Source organism: Salvia hispanica, chromosome 3 (assembly GCF_029641045.1).
Source record: "Salvia hispanica isolate PSC_SH4W2 chromosome 3, Shi_PSC_v1, whole genome shotgun sequence".
Taxonomy (NCBI): domain Eukaryota; kingdom Viridiplantae; phylum Streptophyta; class Magnoliopsida; order Lamiales; family Lamiaceae; genus Salvia; species Salvia hispanica.
Window position 1 is genome coordinate 1,424,365 of NC_142694.1, and position 21,189 is coordinate 1,445,553.

Below are 21,189 nucleotides of genomic sequence, written 5' to 3' on the forward strand. Positions count from 1 at the left end.
ATCCAAGATAAATGTAAAAATGTCCCTAAAATAAAAGATGTATAAGGACCTAATGAAAGTTGTGATAAAAGTATAAGGAGCTACTAAAATGAAAAGTTGTACGACGACCTGATAAAAATATTGTGAAAAGTATAAGGACTTATTAAAACAAAAAAATTGTATAAAGATCTAATGAACATTTTGACTAAAGTATAAGGACTTAAGAAAATGTATTTTGTCTTAATTATGCCGATATCAAAAATACATCATGGATTTTGTCTAATATTAGGTGGACCTTTATGTTATGTTTTGTGGGCCTTAGTTAAAAATGATAAAAGCAATTAATGAGAGAGGCCCACTTAAACTCAAACATTGAAACCATTCCATTTTCTCTACATTCTATTTACCTCGATCAGTCCACGCAGTGAAATCTCAAAGCTTGATGCTTCAAAGATCAATTTCAAGCTAGCTTACTTCTTTCTGAATTTAAGGTAAGGAATCCTTGTATATATATGGTTTAAGCTCGAATTATGCCAATTTCTATGTTTGGACACGATTTGAGTTAGCAATTGAAATGAGATTGAAGACTTATGTGGTCAAATGTTTAAATTGAACTCGATAAATGTTTATTTGGTGGATATGAATGTGGATTGAGCAATAAATAAAGTTAAAATCAAGTCTAATTGAGAATTTGGCAAGGGGCGAATATAAGAAGTGTGTGAATCACTTGATTTTGATTTAGTTTTTATGGTTTGGATTTGGAATTGAGGTCTATGATATGAATAAGGCTTAGATTGGTAAAAAATGGAATTTTCCAAGCATAGTTGTGAAATTGGATTAAATTAGGCTAGCCACAAATTTGATACTAATATACATGAAGGGCATTTGTGAGCTTGATTTTTTTTATTATTGCTTGTTGAGGGAGTATGATTCATGGGAATATGATTACCAGTTATAAGTTCTGATATAGCATATGCGCAGGAAAAACAAAACAAATGATACTAGCAGAATAAAAGAAAATTCATCATAGTTGCTACACAAACATTATATCCATGAGAGCTGTGACATCTTATTCGATATCAGTTCCTCTGATCGAGTAAGGGGTGTTACATTACATGAATCCTCCACTATCGGTATTCACATGTATGTAGATTTGATGAATGATTTGATGTTGAATTGTGTTTTAGTACCATTTTCCGTGAAAAAAATAAGACTTGTAAAAAAAGCAACAACTAAAACAACACGAACAACCAACTTTTAGCATAATAATTGCAAACAACAGAACAATCACAAGAGGGATTAAGTCAAGACAATATACATAGCTCCAAATCATATCAGTTCCTCTGATCGAGTAAGGGGTGTTACATTACACGGTATTCATGTGTAGGTAGATTTGATGATGGAACAATTCCTGTTACAATAATTTCAATAGTAGTAAACTAGGAAAACCCAATGTAACTTTTTATGTATTTACTCAAAACAAAAGATAATGTATCTTCGACATTCTTTTGTGTTTTACTACCATTTTCCATGAAAAAAATAAGGCACTTCAAAGAAAGCAGTGTAAATAAAGCAACAATTAAAACAACACAAAACAACCAACTTTTAGCATAATACTCCAAATCAGAACAACAGAACAATCACAAGAGGGATTAAGTCAAGACTATATACATAGCTCCAAATCAGAATTGTTCAGAATGTGCTCAATGAACACCATACAAATTAGGATGTAACGATAAATTATTTGATCTCACCTGACACAATGAACGAACTGAGATTCCATACTGAACAATCAAATAACACAAGCTACACCACAACGCAAAGTTTTGCGGTTCAACATATGAACCGAATCAAGTGCAGCATTTATTACAATCTGAGCGAATATGCTCGATTATTTGAAGAAGAGAAACAGTTCAAGATAACAATGCGAAGAACAAATTGAAGTGCAACAGTTTTTCAAGCCAGCCAGCCTACATCAGTCCCTGCAAATTAATGCAAACTATCAAACTTGAAACAAAGTTTATGAGACAAAAAAATTGTCAATTATGGTTCCTAATATCGAAAGTTTTTTTTTGCATATTCAAATGAAATTTGCACAATGTCATATTACAAAATGCAAGTTCAATATTAGCAGGACACATATACACTAGCTGTTCTCATTACACTTCCGCACATGCACTACTTCATATTTGTCCACCTATTTTATTACCAATATATGTATAATCAAATTTCTATTTTCAGAAAGATATACTACATTCCCTCAGTCCAAAGGTAGTTGAATCGTTTTTCTTTTCAGAGTTTAAATTAATTAACATGAAATTATAAAAAGATTAAGTTGGAGTATGCATTTGAAAGATAACTCACCTGTCAATGGTAAAATCAATCTTGATCATATAGCCGGAGGGGGAGGAGGAAAGATTGAGAGCTTGAATTCTGAGCCTCTGCCAAATATCTTATCCTTTTGAGCAGCGATTTTCCTGGCAGCGTTGACTGCAACTGTGCATGTATTCAAATCCAACATCTCGAAGCTCTGTACTTTAGCCAGATCAACTGGAATTTCACGAAGTCTGTAACAATGCTTGAGCACAAGGCTTCTAAGCTTGGGGAAGTGATGGGATTTAGCCTGCCAGAAAGCAAAATCTGTCTCTTCAATGTGCAGGAATTGAAGAGACGGAAAACCTCCATCCGCATCTTCTAACTCCCAGGTGTGCCCGATAAATGCTTGATTTTTTAGCTTGAGCACCTCAAGCTTCTGGAGCGATCTGAGAATAGAGATTTCTTCCCATTTGAGGGAAGTCGAGCACAGTGTGAGGCTTGTAAGTCCAGATGGGAATTGATCAACTTTTGGTAGGCAACTCAGTCGCTCTGTTTCTTGGGCCTTGTCGTTTACTAGTTTCAGCTTTTGCAGATATCTCATCTTTCTCACACTATCAAAAGGTCCATTTTCTTCGGAAAGCAAGGCTAGTTTCCCACTGATGCCCAATTTCTTCAGATAGGGAGCCCGCTCATGAAGTCCCTCGCAACTTTCCACGGAGATTAAGCCGAGTGTGTGAAGCTCTTTTGTACAATCAGTGGACTTGCCCAAGGGCAAGGTTGCAGAGGCATTTGTCTTGAAATACCTCAAGTGCTTCATATTCCATATGTTGGCTTTAACAATAAGGGTAGGAGAAGTGGTGTTGATGATAAGAGTTTGCATGTTGCACATCTTGTCGAAATGCGGAGAAAGCATATCCAAGGTGATGGACAAGGCAATGTACCTCATATGGATCAAATTGTAGATGTCAGAATCAATATCCTTCAATGTCAAGGCTTGAACCTCAAAAACTCTGAGAAACTTAAAGGCTTTAATGAAGTTTGTGATGTCTTTCACAGACAGGTCATCATCGGGCTCCTTGGAGAAACATACAAATGAGCGGGCCAGAGGTGTTAAAGATTTTGATGAGATATATAGCTTGCAATCGGAATGAATAGAAAGACGGCGGCACCTCTCAGAGATTGGAGGCACACGTTCTTCTTGTTCGTTGAGCTTGATCTCTTGGAGAAAGTTTTCAGTTGCAGCTTCAGTGTGGCAGAAATCACGCAAGGTATCATGAATCTGGCATGTTTTAACATTACCATCAGCTCTAAACTTGAGAGCTTTGACTAAGTTTCTACGAATGAGAGCCTTCAAATAATTTTGTCCAACCTCCTCCAACGGAATATGTGAATCCTCCTGTTGTATGAACCCTTCTCCAATCCACAGGCGGATCAATTTTGAAGCTGAAATCTCATAGTCTTCTGGGAACAACCCCAGATAGAGAAAGCAAGGTCGCAGATAGTGAGGTAGACTCTCATAGCTCAAAGATATGAATTTTGTCATGCGTACTTGCGGGTCCCTCTCACTGAGATATGAGTTCACATCTTCCGACACTTTTAGCCAGTTCCTTCTAGTTGTATCCACATTATTTGAGTATGATAACTCATAAAGGATGCCTCCTATGATGACTATAGCAAGTTGCACTCCATGACAATCGTATGCAATTTTTTTCCCGACTTGTACCAGTTGAGGAGGGCATTCCAGCTTGCCCAGTGCCTCTAACCGGAAGAGCTCCCAGCTTTCTTCTGGCACAAAGGCACGCAATGGCACGGAAGGTCTTGGCTTACTAGCAGCCTTTCCCACACTATCTTCTCGACTGGTGATCAAGACTTTACTTTTGTTTTCCTTTAACGGGAGAGCCTTTTTAAGTCGTTCCCAAGCAGGTATGCTCCGTATATCATCCATCACTAGTAGGAAAGTGCTCATCTGGAGATATTCAAATACAATTTCAGCTAATTCATCTCCATTTTTGGCACGCATGTCGGCATCTAGAGTGGTAAAATGGTCGAGGATGCGTAGAAAGATATCTTTCTCTATGAAGTTTGCTGAAACAGTAAGCCATATGCGGGTGGGGAACTTTAAGATGATTTCAGGATCATTATAAATCTTCCATGCCAGTGTCGTCTTGCCAAACCTACCAGTTAGAGAAATGACATCAAGACCGTCAGCTCTTTCAGTCAGACGGTCTATGAGGCATCCGGTCACGTCTTCAAAGCCCACCACCTTCTTTTCCTTTCCTGGTGGTCGAGGCTGTTTGAAAAGTATAAGAGATGCAGGAAGAAATTAGTGCTTTCTAAGTCGTAAAAATGAGCCCTAGGTCTAGTATGTATATTCGTATAAATTTTTATGGAAAAATGTTCAAATGCCACGACTCCCTTAAACATTCATAATCAGCTTAATTGGAAATTTCCACTAAATAATCTTAGTCAAATGTGAAATTCATTGGTAAAAATGATCAATCCCTAGTGCAAGAACTCGATTGATTGTGTAGATTGGATACAACAAGCTGGTTAACTTGATAGTAACATTTTTGGAGTGAAATTGAGATAGTGTCATATAGAACTTTTTTGATATTGTTTGGTTAATAAGATCGTGTATAAAATTATTTTATTTTATAGATAGAACGTGAAATGACGAAAATATCCTTATTACGTGAATACTAGAAATACTATATTTTTTTGATTATATTAAATATATAAATAAATAAATAATTCTAATATGATTTGACATTTAATCACGATTGACTTAGGATATATGAAATTTATTATTTAATTTACATAAATTTTAATTAATAAGAGTTAGATTTGGTGAATACTCAACCAAATAACGCACATTAGATATACACCCCAAAGTTATTCTAGAATCAATCAAAGCTATCAACAAAATCAAGTAAAATTAGATGGAACTCAAGCAAATTAACACCCCAAAACGAACTAAAAGTCTGACAAATTCAAGCAATAGATGAAAGTTCCATTTTTCAATACCCCAAATCTGAGAAAATTGGACCAAACCAATATCCCACATGCAATTCTAGAAACAAGATTTGGAGAAGGTTATATTGTGGGTTTTATTTATTTTTTAGTTAATAGAATTAGTAGATGAAAAAATATTATTACCTCCGTCCCTGAAAATTTGTCCCATTTTTTCATTTCCGTCCGTCCCCAAAAATTTGTCCAATTTCACTTTTACTATTTTTGGTAATGGACCTCATATTCTACTAACTCATTCCTACTCACATTTTATTATAACACTAATATATAAAAGTAGGACCCACGATCCACTAACTTTTTCAACTCACTTTCCATTACATTTCTTAAAATCCGTGCCGGATCAAAGTGAGACAAATTTTGGGGGACGGAGGTAGTAATTATTTTTCCTTTAAGTATTATTTTTTCATAAGCTTATGATTTTCCTTTGGCTATATAAAAGCATCATTATTGAATTAAAAAGATAAACTTTGAATATTAAATTTACTTTAAGTTTTATACTCTAGAGTTCTCTTTACGTTTTTGCATGGCTGGAAAAAACATCAACGTAATGATTTTGCATATTTGATAGCAATAATTAACTCATAAAGAATAGAATACCAATCTTGATCATTTAATTGTTTTTCTAATCATATTAAAACATCATTTAGTTATTAGAGTAGTAGCATATGAATATGAGAGGGTAGAAAGGTAACCTCAAAAAATATTTCCTTTTTGCGTTCCTCGGAAAATATTAATTAAATAAACTTATCTCATACTATTCCTAGTAACTTTACTTTCCTGTATTTAGAAAATATTAAGATTTTAAATTTATACTTAATTTAAACACCAAACTAAAAATATACTTATTATTATTTTTATTTATAAAAAAGAATAATATTGTACAATTTTTAATAAATTATTAATTATAAATAATAATTATTATATTATTATATTAATTACTACCATGGATAGTTTAAATATGAATTATCCATCTTAATATATAATAATATAATAATTATTATAGTTACGTGGAGTATTATACTGATTTATTATAATAATAAATACAATAATTATTATAATAATTATTATAGTTACGTGGAGTATTATACTGATTTATTATAATAATAAATACAATAATTATTACTCCCTCCGTCCACGAAAATTTGTCTCATTTTTTCATTTCCGTCCGTCCCCCAAAGTTTGTCGTATTTCACTTTTACCATTTTTGGTAGTGGACCCCATATTCCACTAACTCATTCCTACTCACATTTTATTATAAAACAAATATATAAAAGTAGGATCCACAATCCACTAACTTTTTCAACTCACTTTCCATTACATTTCTTAAAACCCGTGCCCGGTCAAACCGGGACGAATTTTCGTGGACGGTGGGAGTATATTATAATTATAATATGTACAGATGTTATAATTGAATAAATTTTATAAATTAAATTTGCACTATGACTTTATTGATTTATTATTAATTTATACAATATAATAATAATTATTATTATTTATTATATAATTTTTATTATATAATTATATTTTATTTATTTAATAAATTATTAATTTCTATTATGAATTATTATAAAATATAATTTTCATTATGATAATTTTAATTATAGTTATTTATTATAGTAAAATTAAGTATGATTTATAATTTTAATTTATTTTTAAAATATTGTCAATAATAATAATAATAATAATATATTGCTTAAATATGTAAGAATCCTGGTACTAGGAAAAAGAATACCTACGAAAAGTTAAGATTCAGAATCCTGGAAAGTTGTACTAACTTTCCCTGTTCTCGGATTCTGATTACTTTTCCAATTTGATTAAAAACCGAAACAAACACATGAATATAAAATTTAAGAAATCTGATTACTTTCCCAAATAAAATTCTGACAACCAAACATGGCCTGCATTTTTTACCCAAATGTGACTCCTATTCCTTTTTCAACCCACAATATCATTTAAAATTTAGTACTAACTCCTATTGTTGTTAAAACATGTTTTAGTTAAAAGAGTAGTAGCATGTGAATATGAGAGGGTAGAAAGGTAACCTCAGAAGGTATTTCCTTTTCGTCTTCCTCATTGGTGGTGAGATTGATTTCTTTCATCAACTGCTGGACTCGGCCGCTGATAGCCTCCACCTTCTGCCCAATGCTGTGGAGATTGAGCTCGCTTTGGTGCTTACTCAGCAATTGTGTGTAGAAACGACTATTCCGCCCAGCAACTTTGTTCTTTGCCACGTGTGCATCAATGATATCTTCGACATCGTAAACGACATCGTGAATCTCCTTCCGCATCAGCTTTATCCGCTCATTGCTTTCCCGCACCTTCACTGTGTCCTTGAGGAAGGCTTGGAGGTGGAGGAGATCGCTCTCCAACTTGCCCACGCTTCCCGCCGTCTCATGCATTAGATGCCCTGCTTCGTGCAGCATGAGCTCCTTGAGGTTGTTCAGCAGGAATTCCACAGCTGCGTCCGCCATCTCTCTCTCTATCTTTTTATTTGCAGGAGATGAAAATTAAGTAGCCGTCATTTGTGAAAGAATGCTCTCCACTCGTGTGTGTGTGTGTATATTTATATATATATATAGGTGTGCAATTTACCGTGAGCTGTGACGCGTATTCTAATCTAACTAGCAGTACTATAAATTACTAGAAATACATTAATTTCCAGTCCATGATACAGAAAAAGTCACTTTAAATTTGCACGAGACTTGTGAAATGAAGGCTGAGAAATCAAAGTCATCGTTGCGCGCCATTATATGCGATGAAATTTTGCCATCGGAGATAATTAAATAATGGGAAGAAACGCCATTTTATTTTATTTTATTTTAATTTGTGCTTTTTTTATGGTTTTTTTAACCAGTTATAAATAGTGGATCAATTGTTTTGCAGTCATAGATATAAGTGCACGTTACTGTGAGCTGTCTGAATACGGAGTAGTATTTAAAACTAAATACATAAAAACTAAATCAAAATTGTCGGGGTAGTATTAGATTGATTTCAATTTTTGGTGAAACAAAATACTACTCCATCCGTGAAAATTTGTTACGGAGTACTTATTTTATTTTTCGTCCATTCCTAAAAATTTGTCGCCTTTCACTTTTACCATTTTGGTAGTAGACCTCATATTCCACTAACACATTCTCCCTAACATTTTATTTTAAAACTAATATATAAAAATAAGATCCACATTTCACTAACATTTTCAACTCACTTTCTATTACAGTGCATTTCTAAAATCCCGTGCTGAGTCAAATGGTGACAAATTTTAAGAGACGGGTGGAGTACTTGATATGAATATTTTATTTTTTGGAACCTAAAATTTTGCATTCATATAACTCCGTTCACGGTGTGCAATGTGAAGCCAGAAGATTAACATCACAATGAAGTCATTGGATCAATCCGGACTAATTTGTTTATAGATCTTGAATTACCCTAGGTTAAATCTAATACTATAACTATTTGCACATATTTATTTCTACAAAGCATCGTAGCATGTGATGTACTAGTAATTTGCAATATCGATACACAATATGGATACATAAGTGGACCCATCATAGATCTTTTGATCTAAGAGTTGAAAATGATTCTTAATTTTTAAATTCCAGGACTGCCGGTGGTTTAATATATAATGTGGGTCCTACCGTTGTTATTTTACTTAATATTTATGTAATTTTAAAAAAAACTTTATATATCTAATATTATTGTAATAGGGGTTGTTAGATGTGAAGGCGTGTAAAGACATAAAGTCATATGATTCGTATTAATGAACTAATCCGTATTTAAGCGTCCGTTGACTTCACAACATAATGGGTTTTGCGAATCAAATAGTACTTCATTAATTCCCTAAAATTAGACTAATTTTGTAAAAATAATTCTAATATGAATAATAAGTTTGAAAAAAAGTCGTATCATCATGAATTCAAGTATGTGCACAGTTATAGGAGTATAAGTTAACTTATTGAAATATAAATGAAGTATTTTATACAAAATTATTCAAATTCTTATTTAGCTAAAATAAAAAATTAATAAGTTTTTAGTTCTAGTCCGGTCCATAAAAATAAAAATTTTCATTTTTATTTTATTTTATTTTCTCTCTAATGAGATAAGTTCATTATCAATTAATAATACTTTAATCACTTTTTATTTCTATTTTTTCTTTATTAATTATACATTAAAATTTATATCATTTTAACATGTTTATTTTTATAGTATAAAGGGAGTATAACTTAACTTTTATAGATCAAAAAATTAGTTAGGCCCTCAAATGTCACTAAGTATTCTAAACTTGGTGATATGTTTTTAATTTCTTGGCACACATATTAGTGTCATAATTATTCAAAAATTAAAAACGCTAGTGGTGCATTGTAGTGTTGATTGATCATGTGATAACAATATTCAATGGCAAGTAGATATTTGTTTATTTATATAAAACAATATTGATGTGATTCACACCCTCCACATGACTAAACAATATTACTCTGAACAATTTTTTTTTAAAACAAAACTAATAGATGTACCATATATATTCAGTTCTGCAAGTGGCTTTATAGTCAGTCGTATGCGCATTGACTTGAGAACAGTGGTCTTTTTAAACTCATTTTTATCGTTTGTGAACGTGAAAAGCCAGTTGTGATGCCTAATAATCTTAGGAATCAATTCCATTTCTGAAATAACAAGTTGGATTTGTTTTCATAGTACCAGTTTACAATTATATTCTACAATTAATTATATTACTATATCACTATATGCAAGAATGATTCATCATGATATATAGATTCCAAAAAAATTGAAATTACATGTCTTATAAGATAAGTTCTAATAAAAGTCAAATGTATAAAGGTGAATTTATATGAAAATATAGAAATATTATTACGTACTATGAAGTTTGGTTTGAGTAATAAGACATGATTGGTTGAATAATCTAAGAGCATCCGCAGTGGTGCTCGCTGGCACGGACGCCGTCTGTGCCGCTGGCGTGGTGCACTGCTGCTCGCCGCTGCGCTCAATCCGCTGGCACAGTGCTGCACGATGCATCTCTGTGCCAGCGAGCACATTGACGTGGCGCAATTCTATTCGCCAACGGTATATCCGTTGGATTTTCCTTTTTTTTTTAAATTTTTTTTTGAAAATAATACCAAAAATAAAAATATATATATATTTTTGGATTTCCAAAAAATATATCCGTTCATCATCCATTTCACAGAACTCATCTACATCTTCCTCACTCACTCAAACCCACTTTAAATCCACAATGAGCTACAAGAAGACCTAATCAAACACATTTGGGCGAAATTCGGCAACGCGTAGTTGGTTTTCTTAATTTTATGAATTTAATTATGTAATTTTAAATTTTTAGGATTTTAATTATGTAATTTTAAATTTTTAGGATTTTAATTATGCAATTTTTAATTTATTTTAATTTGTAATAGTAATCGGATATTTTTAATGCATTTTAATATTGTGGTGTTTTTATTTAAATTAAATAATGGAATGATGAGACTCTTGAGCATGTTGTAAGTTTTATGTCTCACATATGTGACATGTGATAGAATCTTAAATAGAATTGGATTTTAGTATAATAAGTATATTTGGTATAAGACACATTTTACCCTAATTAATTGACTATCAATTAATTATTGTCACATCAATTAATTAAATAATCATATTATATTTCTCCAAAGAGAATATATGTTCATGTATATATATATGGCGATTGATTGCCAATAAATGGAAAAGATTGATTACATAATCTTTTTATGGAATGAATATTCATTCCCTTGGCCATCAAGTAAAAGAAACGTGCATATATATTATTAAAGATTTAATTAGAATTGATTGTGATCCATTAGTAATATTAATATACTGAAGATTATATTCTTGGTCAATAAGAAATGTATTTACTAATTATTTTGGGCCTCTTTGATGGAAAGGGCTTTTAGGGTTTGATACTTAGGGTTTGTCCTCTCCCTGCCTATAAATACAAGTGTGGTGATCCCATCAAATTACACACATCAAGAGAACACATAAACGAGGGAAAGAGAGAGAAACAAATCCTTGGAGTTGGAGTTACGCCACTACGCCAAAGAAAGTCCGGGGAAGTTCGTCTCCTCCTTCCTCAATCGCTTCCGCTATGGATCGCCAAGGTATGTTTCGATCCTATTATGTTTATGGTTGTACGTGAAATACATGTTGTTCGAAGATCTTGCTTTATTTATATTCAATTATGTATTTTTGTATATATGATGATAAATAATGTCTTACATGTGGTATCAGAGCATGGTTGAGAACTCATGTATTTTCGTATTATTGAAAACCATACTTTATGAATTTATTTTTTGATAAATTGCTATGATTGATCCTACTGTTATTAAAACATATTTTTTGATAAATTGCTATGATTGATCCTACTGTTATTAAAACATGCTCAAGCATATTATTAATTCATATTTTGTAAATTGTGCATTACGTATTTGTGATTTCAATATATGCATTGCTAGTTAAACTTTTATGTTTTGATTCGGCAATTCTTGATGGAAAATGGTTTCTGCCTAACTATTTATTTTAATGAATTGTGAATTCTAAGTTTGATTGATTCAATTCGTGAATCTCGTATTCAAATTTAATGAGTTCATATGACTGATGTCTTTATGGATTATTGTTCTTGCACGTCGTGGCAGTGAGATATTTGAATTGGTAAATTTAATTTGATGCGCATGATTTAATTATGAATTGTATTGGTCAATTGCTTTATTAATTGATGGTTGTTCATTCTATGTGACTATATTTGATATATATTCGCATGATGCATGTGTATAGAATGAAATTAGTTGATATTTTATTGAGATTTGATTATGAGTATGTCATATTTCCATAAACCGTAATCTTGTCTCCATAGTTTTGATTATGGATATTTTTTAATTGATGAATTGTGAATTCATATTTGTATGCTCATTATTGAGAATGAATGATTTCCATGTTTTAAATATATTGTTTCCAAATTGATTCTATTTATGTATATGGAATTGATTTGGGTATTTTGATTGTGTATATACTTTATGTAAATTGAGTTTGAATATATGCATTGATGAATTGAGATTTCAATTAAATGTTTTATGATTATGAATCTACCGAGACGGTGGAATGAATGATTACATAATTCAATTCTCGTTTTAACATGTATTTTGATTATATTATGTTTATTTTGCAATCACCAAAGTGAGGCAAAATAAGGAGAGTCTATAATCAAACTCATAATAAAATTTGTTTAAGCAATTAATCTCTATATGTTCTTGATTATATTATGTTTATTTTACAATCACCAAAGTGAGGTAAAATAATAGTTTATAATCAAATTAAGTGAAAATCTGCTTAAGCAATTAATCGCTATACATTCTTGATTATATTATGTTTATTTTGCAATCACCAAAGTGAGGTAAAATGAGAAGAGTTTATAATCAAGTTAATATGAAAATCTATGTATGCATTTAATCATCATGCTTGTTGTGGCTATTCATTATCTAAAGAGTTTGTTTGTCATAAAAGGTCTAGATTCCCAAAGGAAATAGTCTTTGCGACATAATAAACACTAATGGAGTTAATAATTTAAATTGGTGTCGATTACCCAAAGGTAACGCCAATTTATTATTACTCAATTATTGAACTGAGATATGAATATTAAAAACATGATTTTTATTATTGTATGAAGACTACCCAAATGAGTTTTCATAATTGCCTCATGATAGGGTTTTTAAATTAATGTTCGTGTTATTATTCAAAGCTTTTATATGTGAGCATTCATTTCTTAATTGATCCTATAATGTAAAAACATATATTTTTTGCTACTAGTATGTTTACCTCAAACGTTCCCCAACTTAATGGAACTAACTACTCTGAATGGAAAGAGAAACTTAAGTTCACTCTTGGAGAATAATGGACTTGGAACCTAACACTGTTGAATGATAATCCAATTATCTTTGATCAAAGTAGTTGGTTGATTGCCCATAATGCTTGGGAAAAATCTAACAGGACTAAGTTTACAGTTCATTAGAATATTCGTTGTAGATAAAGTCTCTCAACGACTGATATTGCAAAAGAATATTTGCATAATATTGAGGATCGCTTCACAACTGCATATAAGTCTATTGCAGGAAAACTTATAAAGGATCTCATGAGCATGCAATATGATGGTTCTCGGACTATGTACGAGCATGTGATGGAAATAAATAACATCTCTTCTAAGCTGGAAAAGTTAGGATTATAGGTGGATAAGGATTTAATTGTTCAACTCATCCTAACATCCTTATATCCTCAGACCATTCCAAATTGATTCACTATAAAAGATTAGTGGACTCTTAAAGAATTGAGAAACGTATTGGTCTAGGAGGAGCATAAGATGAAGAAGTATGGAATGGGTGCATCTCATGCTCATATTGCAACCGAAGGAGCGTCTAAAGGATAATATTCATTCGAATTTATCATTCTTATGGCATAAAGGAACTGGATCATATTTCTAGTGAAAGAATTAAGAGGCTTATAAATGATAATATTCGTTCGAATTTAGACTTTACAAGCATTACCGTTTGTGTGGATTGTATTAAATGTAAACAAACCAAACACAGTACTAAAAATGCCACAAGAAGCAATGAGCTCCTTAAAATTATACATACAGATATTTGCGGACCTTTTGATGTCTCGACTTCTAGTGGATAAAAACGTTTTATCACCTTTATTGACGATTTTTTCGCATTATGGATTTATTTATTGCAAGAAAAATCTCAGGCACAGTTGAACATTTTATGACTGAGGTTGAAAGGCAATTAAATAGAAATGTGAAAATTATTCGATCTGATAGAGGTGGTGAATTTTATGGCCGTACCACTAAAATAAGTCAATTACATGGACCTTTTGCCAAATACTTAGAAAAGCATGACATTTGTGCTTAATACACTATGCCAAGTACGTCTCAGCAGAATGGTGTTGCTGAGAGACGAAACCGAACTCTCATGGAAATGGTTAGAAGTATGATAATTCTACCTTACCCATAACGTTGTGAATTTATGCTCTTAGAACCGCTATTTATGTATTAAACTGAGTTTTTAGTAAGGTTGTACCAAAGACTTTCTTATGAACTTTGGACAGATAGAAAACCCAGTTTCCAGCACCTTCATGTTTGGGGCTGTCCAGCGGAAACTAGAGTATACTATTTGCAAGAAACGAAAAATGGATTTTGGACAGTTAGTGGTTATTTTGTGGGTTACTACAAAAATCCAAAGGTTATCGATTTTATTGTCCTAATGATAGCATGAGAATTATGGAAACTGGAAATATATGATTCTTTGAGAATGGTGAGATCAGTGGGAGTTCTAACACTCGTAATGCGGTCATTAATGAAATAAGGGTATAACCTTCTTCCCTCATTTCCTCAAGAATTAAGTGAGTCAAATATTGTTGAACAGCCTAACAATATTTGAATGACCAACCACTTAATGATGATGCCAAAGTCATTGAACATAGGTATGGAAGAAACATCTCCAGATGTGCCATTAATGCTTTCTTAATGAGAACGAAGGTGACCATTTCTGATGACTATGTGGCATATCTCCAAGAATCCGAATGTGATATATGAATACGTAATGATCCAGTTTCATATTCACTAGCCATTAAGTGTAATAATTCTAATAAATGGATTAATGCATGATAGAAGAGTTAAAATCTATGGATTATAATAAATTCTGGGACCTTGTCGAATTACCTAATAGACAAAAGTATATTGGGTGTAAATGGGTCATCAAGACCAAATTCGACATAGATGGTTTAGTCAAACGATTTAAAGCCAGACTTATTTCCAAAGGTTATACTCAGAAAGATAGCGTTGATTATAAAGAGACTTTCTCTAATGTGTCAAAGAATGACTCACTTAGAATCATTTTGGTACTTGTAGCCCATATTGACTTGGAGATGCATCAAATGGATGTGAAAATAGCTTTTCTAATTGATGATTTGTAAGAAGAAGTCTACATGAAACAACATGAAGACTTCATTAAGAAATGGAATGAAAATTTAGTCTGCAAACTTAAGACATCAATTTATGGACTGAAATAGGCTTCTCGACAATGGTATTTTATATTCCATGACACTATTACTGCTTTTGGTTTTAAAGAATACACCATTTATCGGTGCATATACCTCCAGGTTAGTGGGAGCAAGTTCATATTTTTGGTTCTGTATGTTGATAATATATTGCTTGCTAGTAGTGACATTGGATTACTACATGACACTAAAATTATCTCTCTAAAAGTTTCAACATAAAAGATATGTGTGAGACATCCTACGTCATAGGATAGAAATATCTTGTGATCAATCATGTGGACTTTTGGATTGTCTCATAAAAGCTACATAGATCGAATCTTTTAGAGAGATATGGCATGAGTGCATGTTCTCCAAGTGTTGTTCCAATTCATTGTGACAAATTCAGTTTGGATCAATGTCCAAAAACTGAATTGGAACGTAAAGAGATGGACAATATTCCTTATGCCTCTAACGTGAGAAGTTTGATGTATGCTCAAGTCTGTACTAGACCAGACATCAACTTTGCAGTTGGAATGCTAGGCCGTTACCAAAGTAACCCTTGTGTTGAATATTGGAGAGCTGCAAAGATAATAATGAGATACTTAAAGGGAACAAAAGATTTTATGCTCACATTAAGGACATCTGATCAACTAAAAATGATTGGATTTCCATTAAAGCTAAATTTATGGCTTGCTTTGAAGCATTAATGATTGCCAAATTTTATTTCAGGCCTTGGTATTGTCTCCTCAATATCCATGTCCTTGAAATTGTATTGTGATAATAGTGCAATCGTATCTTTCTGTAAGTATGACAAGTATTTAAGGAGCTAAACACATGGAATTAAAGTTTCTGGTCGTGAAAGATGAAGTTTGAGAACAAAGAATATCTATGAAATATATAAGCACACAGCTTATAGTAGCTGAACCATTGACTAAGGCGTTACCGCCTAAGACGTTTATGGAATAAGTTAACAGAATGGGTCTTAGGTATGGAAACGTCTAATCTTTATGTTTCCATGTTGGTTCAGACACTTAAGTTATGGATATTTTGAATTCAATAAAGTTGTTTCTACTTTTCCTGCATATACTTATTATTTGATATTCATATGTACATTTTTAGTATTAATGCAGGAAGTCTTGAAATAAGACAATTATGGACATTGTGTCACTTATAGATTATATTAGTGGGGTTATTGGTGATGTGGTACATGGAAGGAACTATGTCGATTGAATGATATACGCCCGCCATGACCCGCATTAGTAGTCTCTTTAATATAATACTTATGTTTACCAATGATGAAAGTATTTATAAAGTCCAATATTATGTGCGCCTTATGTTTATTATGTCTATTTTACTGTGGCTCTGTCAAGTGTGACAAGTGGGAGAATCGAAAGCTTTGTGTCCCACATGTTCGCCAAGTGGGAGAATGTAAGTTTTATGTCTCACATATGTGACATGTGATAGAATCTTAAATAGAATTGGATTTTAGTATAATAAGTATATTTGGTATAAGACACATTTTACCCTAATTAATTGACTATCAATTAATTATTGTCACATCAATTAATTAAATAATCATATTATATTTCTCCAAAGAGAATATATGTTCATGTATATATATATATGACGATTGATTGCCAATAAATGGAAAAGATTGATTACATAATCTTTTTATGGAATGAATATTCATTCCCTTGGCCATCAAGTAAAAGAAACGTGCATATATATTATTAAAGATTTGATTAGAATTGATTGTGATCAATTAGTAATATTAATAGACTGAAGATTATATTCTTGGTCAATAAGAAATGTATTTACTAATTATTTTGGGCCTCTTTGATGGAAAGGGCTTTTAGGGTTTGATACTTAGGGTTTGTCCTCTCTCTGCCTATAAATACAAGTGTGGTGATCCCATCAAATTACACACATCAAGAGAACACATAAACGAGGGAAAGAGAGAGAAACAAATCCTTGGAGTTGGAGTTACGCCACTACGCCAAAGAAAGTCCGGGGAAGTTCGTCTCCTCCTTCCTCAATCGCTTCCGCTATGGATCGCCAAGGTATGTTTCGATCCTATTATGTTTATGGTTGTACGTGAAATACATGTTGTTCGAAGATCTTGCTTTATTTATATTCAATTATGTATTTTTGTATATATGATGATAAATAATGTCTTACACATGTATTTGCGGAAGAGCATGAATTTGGATATTGTGCTTTTGCCTTAGAGCAGGGAGTAAAAGTAAGTTCAGGTCCACGTCCGTGCTCTTGCCAAAAAGCACGGATGCGGATGCCCTAATCTAATCTAATCAATACTACAGGATTGGGCAGGCTTGGGGTGGTTTAGATAAATTCTCAAGAAAACGAATTCAAATAATGCTCCAGTTGGTATTATGAAATTGTTTGTGGAATTAGATTTTGAACCTTTAATTCAAATATAAATTTTAGTATCACAAAAATATTTAGATTTAAAATTGAATTATAATTTCAAATCTCTCAATTTTACTATTTGAATTTCATATTAAAAGTTAATTTACAATTTGGTAGCTAAGCTGTCCAAACGTTAAATGTCAACCTTTAGGTAGAAACGTCCGGCTTAAGATTATGAGTTTTAATCTGTTTACGAGTAAACCTCATCCATTATAGAGTTTTAAAATGCATAAATAAGCAATTAAGTCAGTCGCAATTAAGCAATGTCAATGTTGCTGCTTCATTTTGTCTTCTGTGAACGTGCATCCTTAATTTTAGGATCACCCAAATTTGTTTATTAACTAGGTTGATTATATGCTTAGTTATGAAGGGTTAAGCCAGATTATCGTTCTCGCGCGTTATCGTTATAATCAGATTATAAGGAGTTATATTGACTTCAAATATTTTAGTTATTTTTTATTATTCATTCGTTATCGTTATCGTTATAATCAGATTATAAGGAATTAGTCTTAATATGCTTAGTTATGAATTCTTAATTTTTTTTGTTTCTGAAAGGGAGAGGCCAGCTGCCCGGCCAGCTGTAATCCTCAATTTTAATTTTTAAAGACCAATACGACGATGCCCAGAGTAAATAATAAAGCGAATAAAAAACAAAGAAAAAAAACTTTTATGTCATTTTTCATACTCTAACAACCAATTTAACAAAACTAATTGCGTCCACTGTCAAGAGTTTTGATAATTGATCAGGGACAAAGGCCTTGGGCCATGGGTCCCAGGCTCCCAGCTAGTGACATATCCATGAATCAATTATCGTGGGATTGAATATATTAATATTAGTACAAAATTACTACTACAAAAATATTTAATTTAAATTAGTCCATAATTTATATTCTAGTAATGACACATAATTTTTCTATATGTCATCTTAATGTTTTACAAGAATATGAATAGACGTAAAGTTAGAAATAAGATAAATATTTACTTTATATTATAATAGTATTAGATTATGTGTTAAATTTAGATAAGTAGTTTCATTGGATTCAAGAATAGTACTCTCTCCGTCCCATTAAATATGCAATATTTATTTTTCGGCACAAGATTTTATATAGTGATATTTTGTGAGTTAATGAAGAGAGAGTAAAGTAAGAGAGATGAAAAAGTAGAGAGAATATTGTTTCTATATTTAGAAACATTTCATTTTTAATAAGACAAAAAAAGTATATTTGTAATTTATTAAAATCACTCTAATCTAGGTTGGGCTGAAATAGGTTACTAAAGATTAAAATTAAGTTCTTCGAAATCATCATAAAAGTTCATCTAGTTAAGATAGATAGATCTTATTATCATTACTCACCACAAACCTTTTCCGAAGTCATATCTGATTTTGTGGTCACCTCTCCAATGGCTGGTTCAGGACCACAGTTGGACGCTCTAAGCGATGCCACATACACCGCCACGTCAGCATTTTATCCTTCTTTCATTCCATCTGCAGTGGGGCGGACTATAGCCCGCCCTCAGCGACGCCCTCATTAATCTATTATTTGAATATTTAAATACTTCAAAATTTGGAAAAAAAACTTCATTTCATTAAAATTAAAACATTACAATGCGAAATAAAAAAAACTACAATTTTTCACGGTGGCGGTTGCTGTTCCAAACTTCTTCAATCATGTCGGTCATGAGCTGAGTATGGTCTTTTTGGTTGCGCATTGAAGCCTGTTGCTATAGAACCGCACCGAAGCCCATCGGTCATCCTCGAGTGACATGCGAGGTCGCCGTGCTGGAGCTAGATCCGGATTCATCATCCACCCAATCGGTGACATGTCCACGTTCTTGTTCGACTATCATGTTATGCATGATGATGCACGCATACATGACGTCGGCGATGACTTCCTTGTACCAGAAACGCGCCGGACCTTTCACGATTGCCCACCGCTATTCGAGCACCCCAAAAGCCCGCTCCACATCCTTCAGCGCGGACTGCTGCTTTGCCGCAAACAAGACTCTGCTCTCATCAATTAGGCAGCTGATCGTCTTAAAAAAACAGGTCACCTTGGGTATATGCCATCTGTAATATCCCAAACTAAGTTTAGAATTAGAAATTAGATTTTTAATTAGTGGTGTTATACATGTTTTTACTAATAGGATTAGAAGTTAAATGAAATAGAAAATAGAAAATAGGATAAGGAAGAGAGAATAGAATGTTGTTGAGTAAGCTGGGAGAAAAAAACGTGTCTTATGGTGAGAATTAGGAAGAAAAAAAGAAGAATAGAAAAAGGAAAATAGAAAAGGTTTAGAGAGAGGATTCAAATATCAGATTTCATATTTCTCTTCTCTCTCTCATTACGCATACTCCCTCCTTCACTGTAAGAAAATTTCACAGCTCTCATAATTTCTCTGATCAACCAACGTGATAGCTAGGGGTGGGTAGGTAAGGTATACCTTACTGAAACCATCATACCGTATACCTTACCGTAAATATGGTATGCGAAAAAGTCATACCTTTACCTTACCAAAGTTTTCGGTATACCGAACTTCGGTATACCTTATTTTCGGTATGACAAATTTTCATACCGATATCGTACCTCATTTTCGGTATACCGTACCGAAGTTCGGTATACCTTACTTTTGCGGTATACCTGACTTTCAACATCAATTAAAATAGAAAATTAGATTTTTTAAAATATTATTTATAATTTATAATTTTAAAAATAAATTAAATAATTTATTCATAATTATATTTATATTTCATAATAGATTTTATAATTTAAAAATATATAAAATATATTTATATATAATTTTGTTTATATTTTTGTGGTATATACCTTAATTTACGGTATATATATACCGAATTTCGGTATGCAGCGGTATACCACGGTATTTGAAAATTCATACCGTTACCTTACCGGAATATTTCGGTAAGGTATCATACCATACTGAAAGTCATGGTATACCGAAAATTCGGTATTTTCGATATTTTTTCGGTACGATAAGGCCGGTATTTTGGTATTTCGGTATTTTTTTCCCAGCCCTAGTGATAGCTCCGATCACTCCAACGTGAAGCATGTAGTAACCACAACCAATCCAAGCTCTCAATCTCCTCTAGTTTTTCTCAATTTTGGAGCTGAGGTTGCAAACCCATATCCACTTAGCTTTGCAAATTAGTTGAAATTAGAGGTTAGACTCCTCCTTAACCTCCTTAATCTTGTTTCTAAGCATAGGAATGATGTTAATTTGATGTGATTCTTGTTGTGGGAGTCGAAATTAGGGTTCTTGAATTGGGGATTTTGGTGCTTTGATGCTTTTGTGTAAATTGGCTATGGAATTATGCAATTGGAAGTATGTTATGACATTTTAAGCATGAAAATGATG

At 32.4% G+C, this 21,189-nt stretch overlaps 1 protein-coding gene across 1 annotated transcript; it reads right to left on the bottom strand.

Annotated features, from left to right (window-relative positions):
- Nucleotides 1-1,626: 1,626 nt before the first annotated feature.
- LOC125211093 (putative late blight resistance protein homolog R1B-16) lies at nt 1,627-8,019 on the bottom strand. The gene is made up of 3 exons (XM_089069435.1): nt 7,368-8,019; nt 2,344-4,585; nt 1,627-1,961 (listed from the first exon to the last, which is right to left on the bottom strand). The coding sequence occupies exons 1-2, from the start codon at nt 7,794-7,796 to the stop codon at nt 2,369-2,371; spliced, it is 2,646 nt and encodes an 881-aa protein (XP_088925561.1). The 5' UTR covers nt 7,797-8,019; the 3' UTR covers nt 1,627-1,961; nt 2,344-2,368.
- Nucleotides 8,020-21,189: the final 13,170 nt, after the last annotated feature.

Excerpts from the sequence above, each read along its gene's own strand:
- LOC125211093 (XM_089069435.1), bottom strand. The coding sequence starts at position 7,796 with ATGGCGGACGCAGCTGTGGAATTCCTGCTGAACAACCTCAAGGAGCTC. Across the intron at positions 4,586-7,367 it reads AAAAGGAAATACCTTCTGAG|CCTCGACCACCAGGAAAGGA; the intron begins GTTACCTTTCTA and ends CTTTTCAAACAG.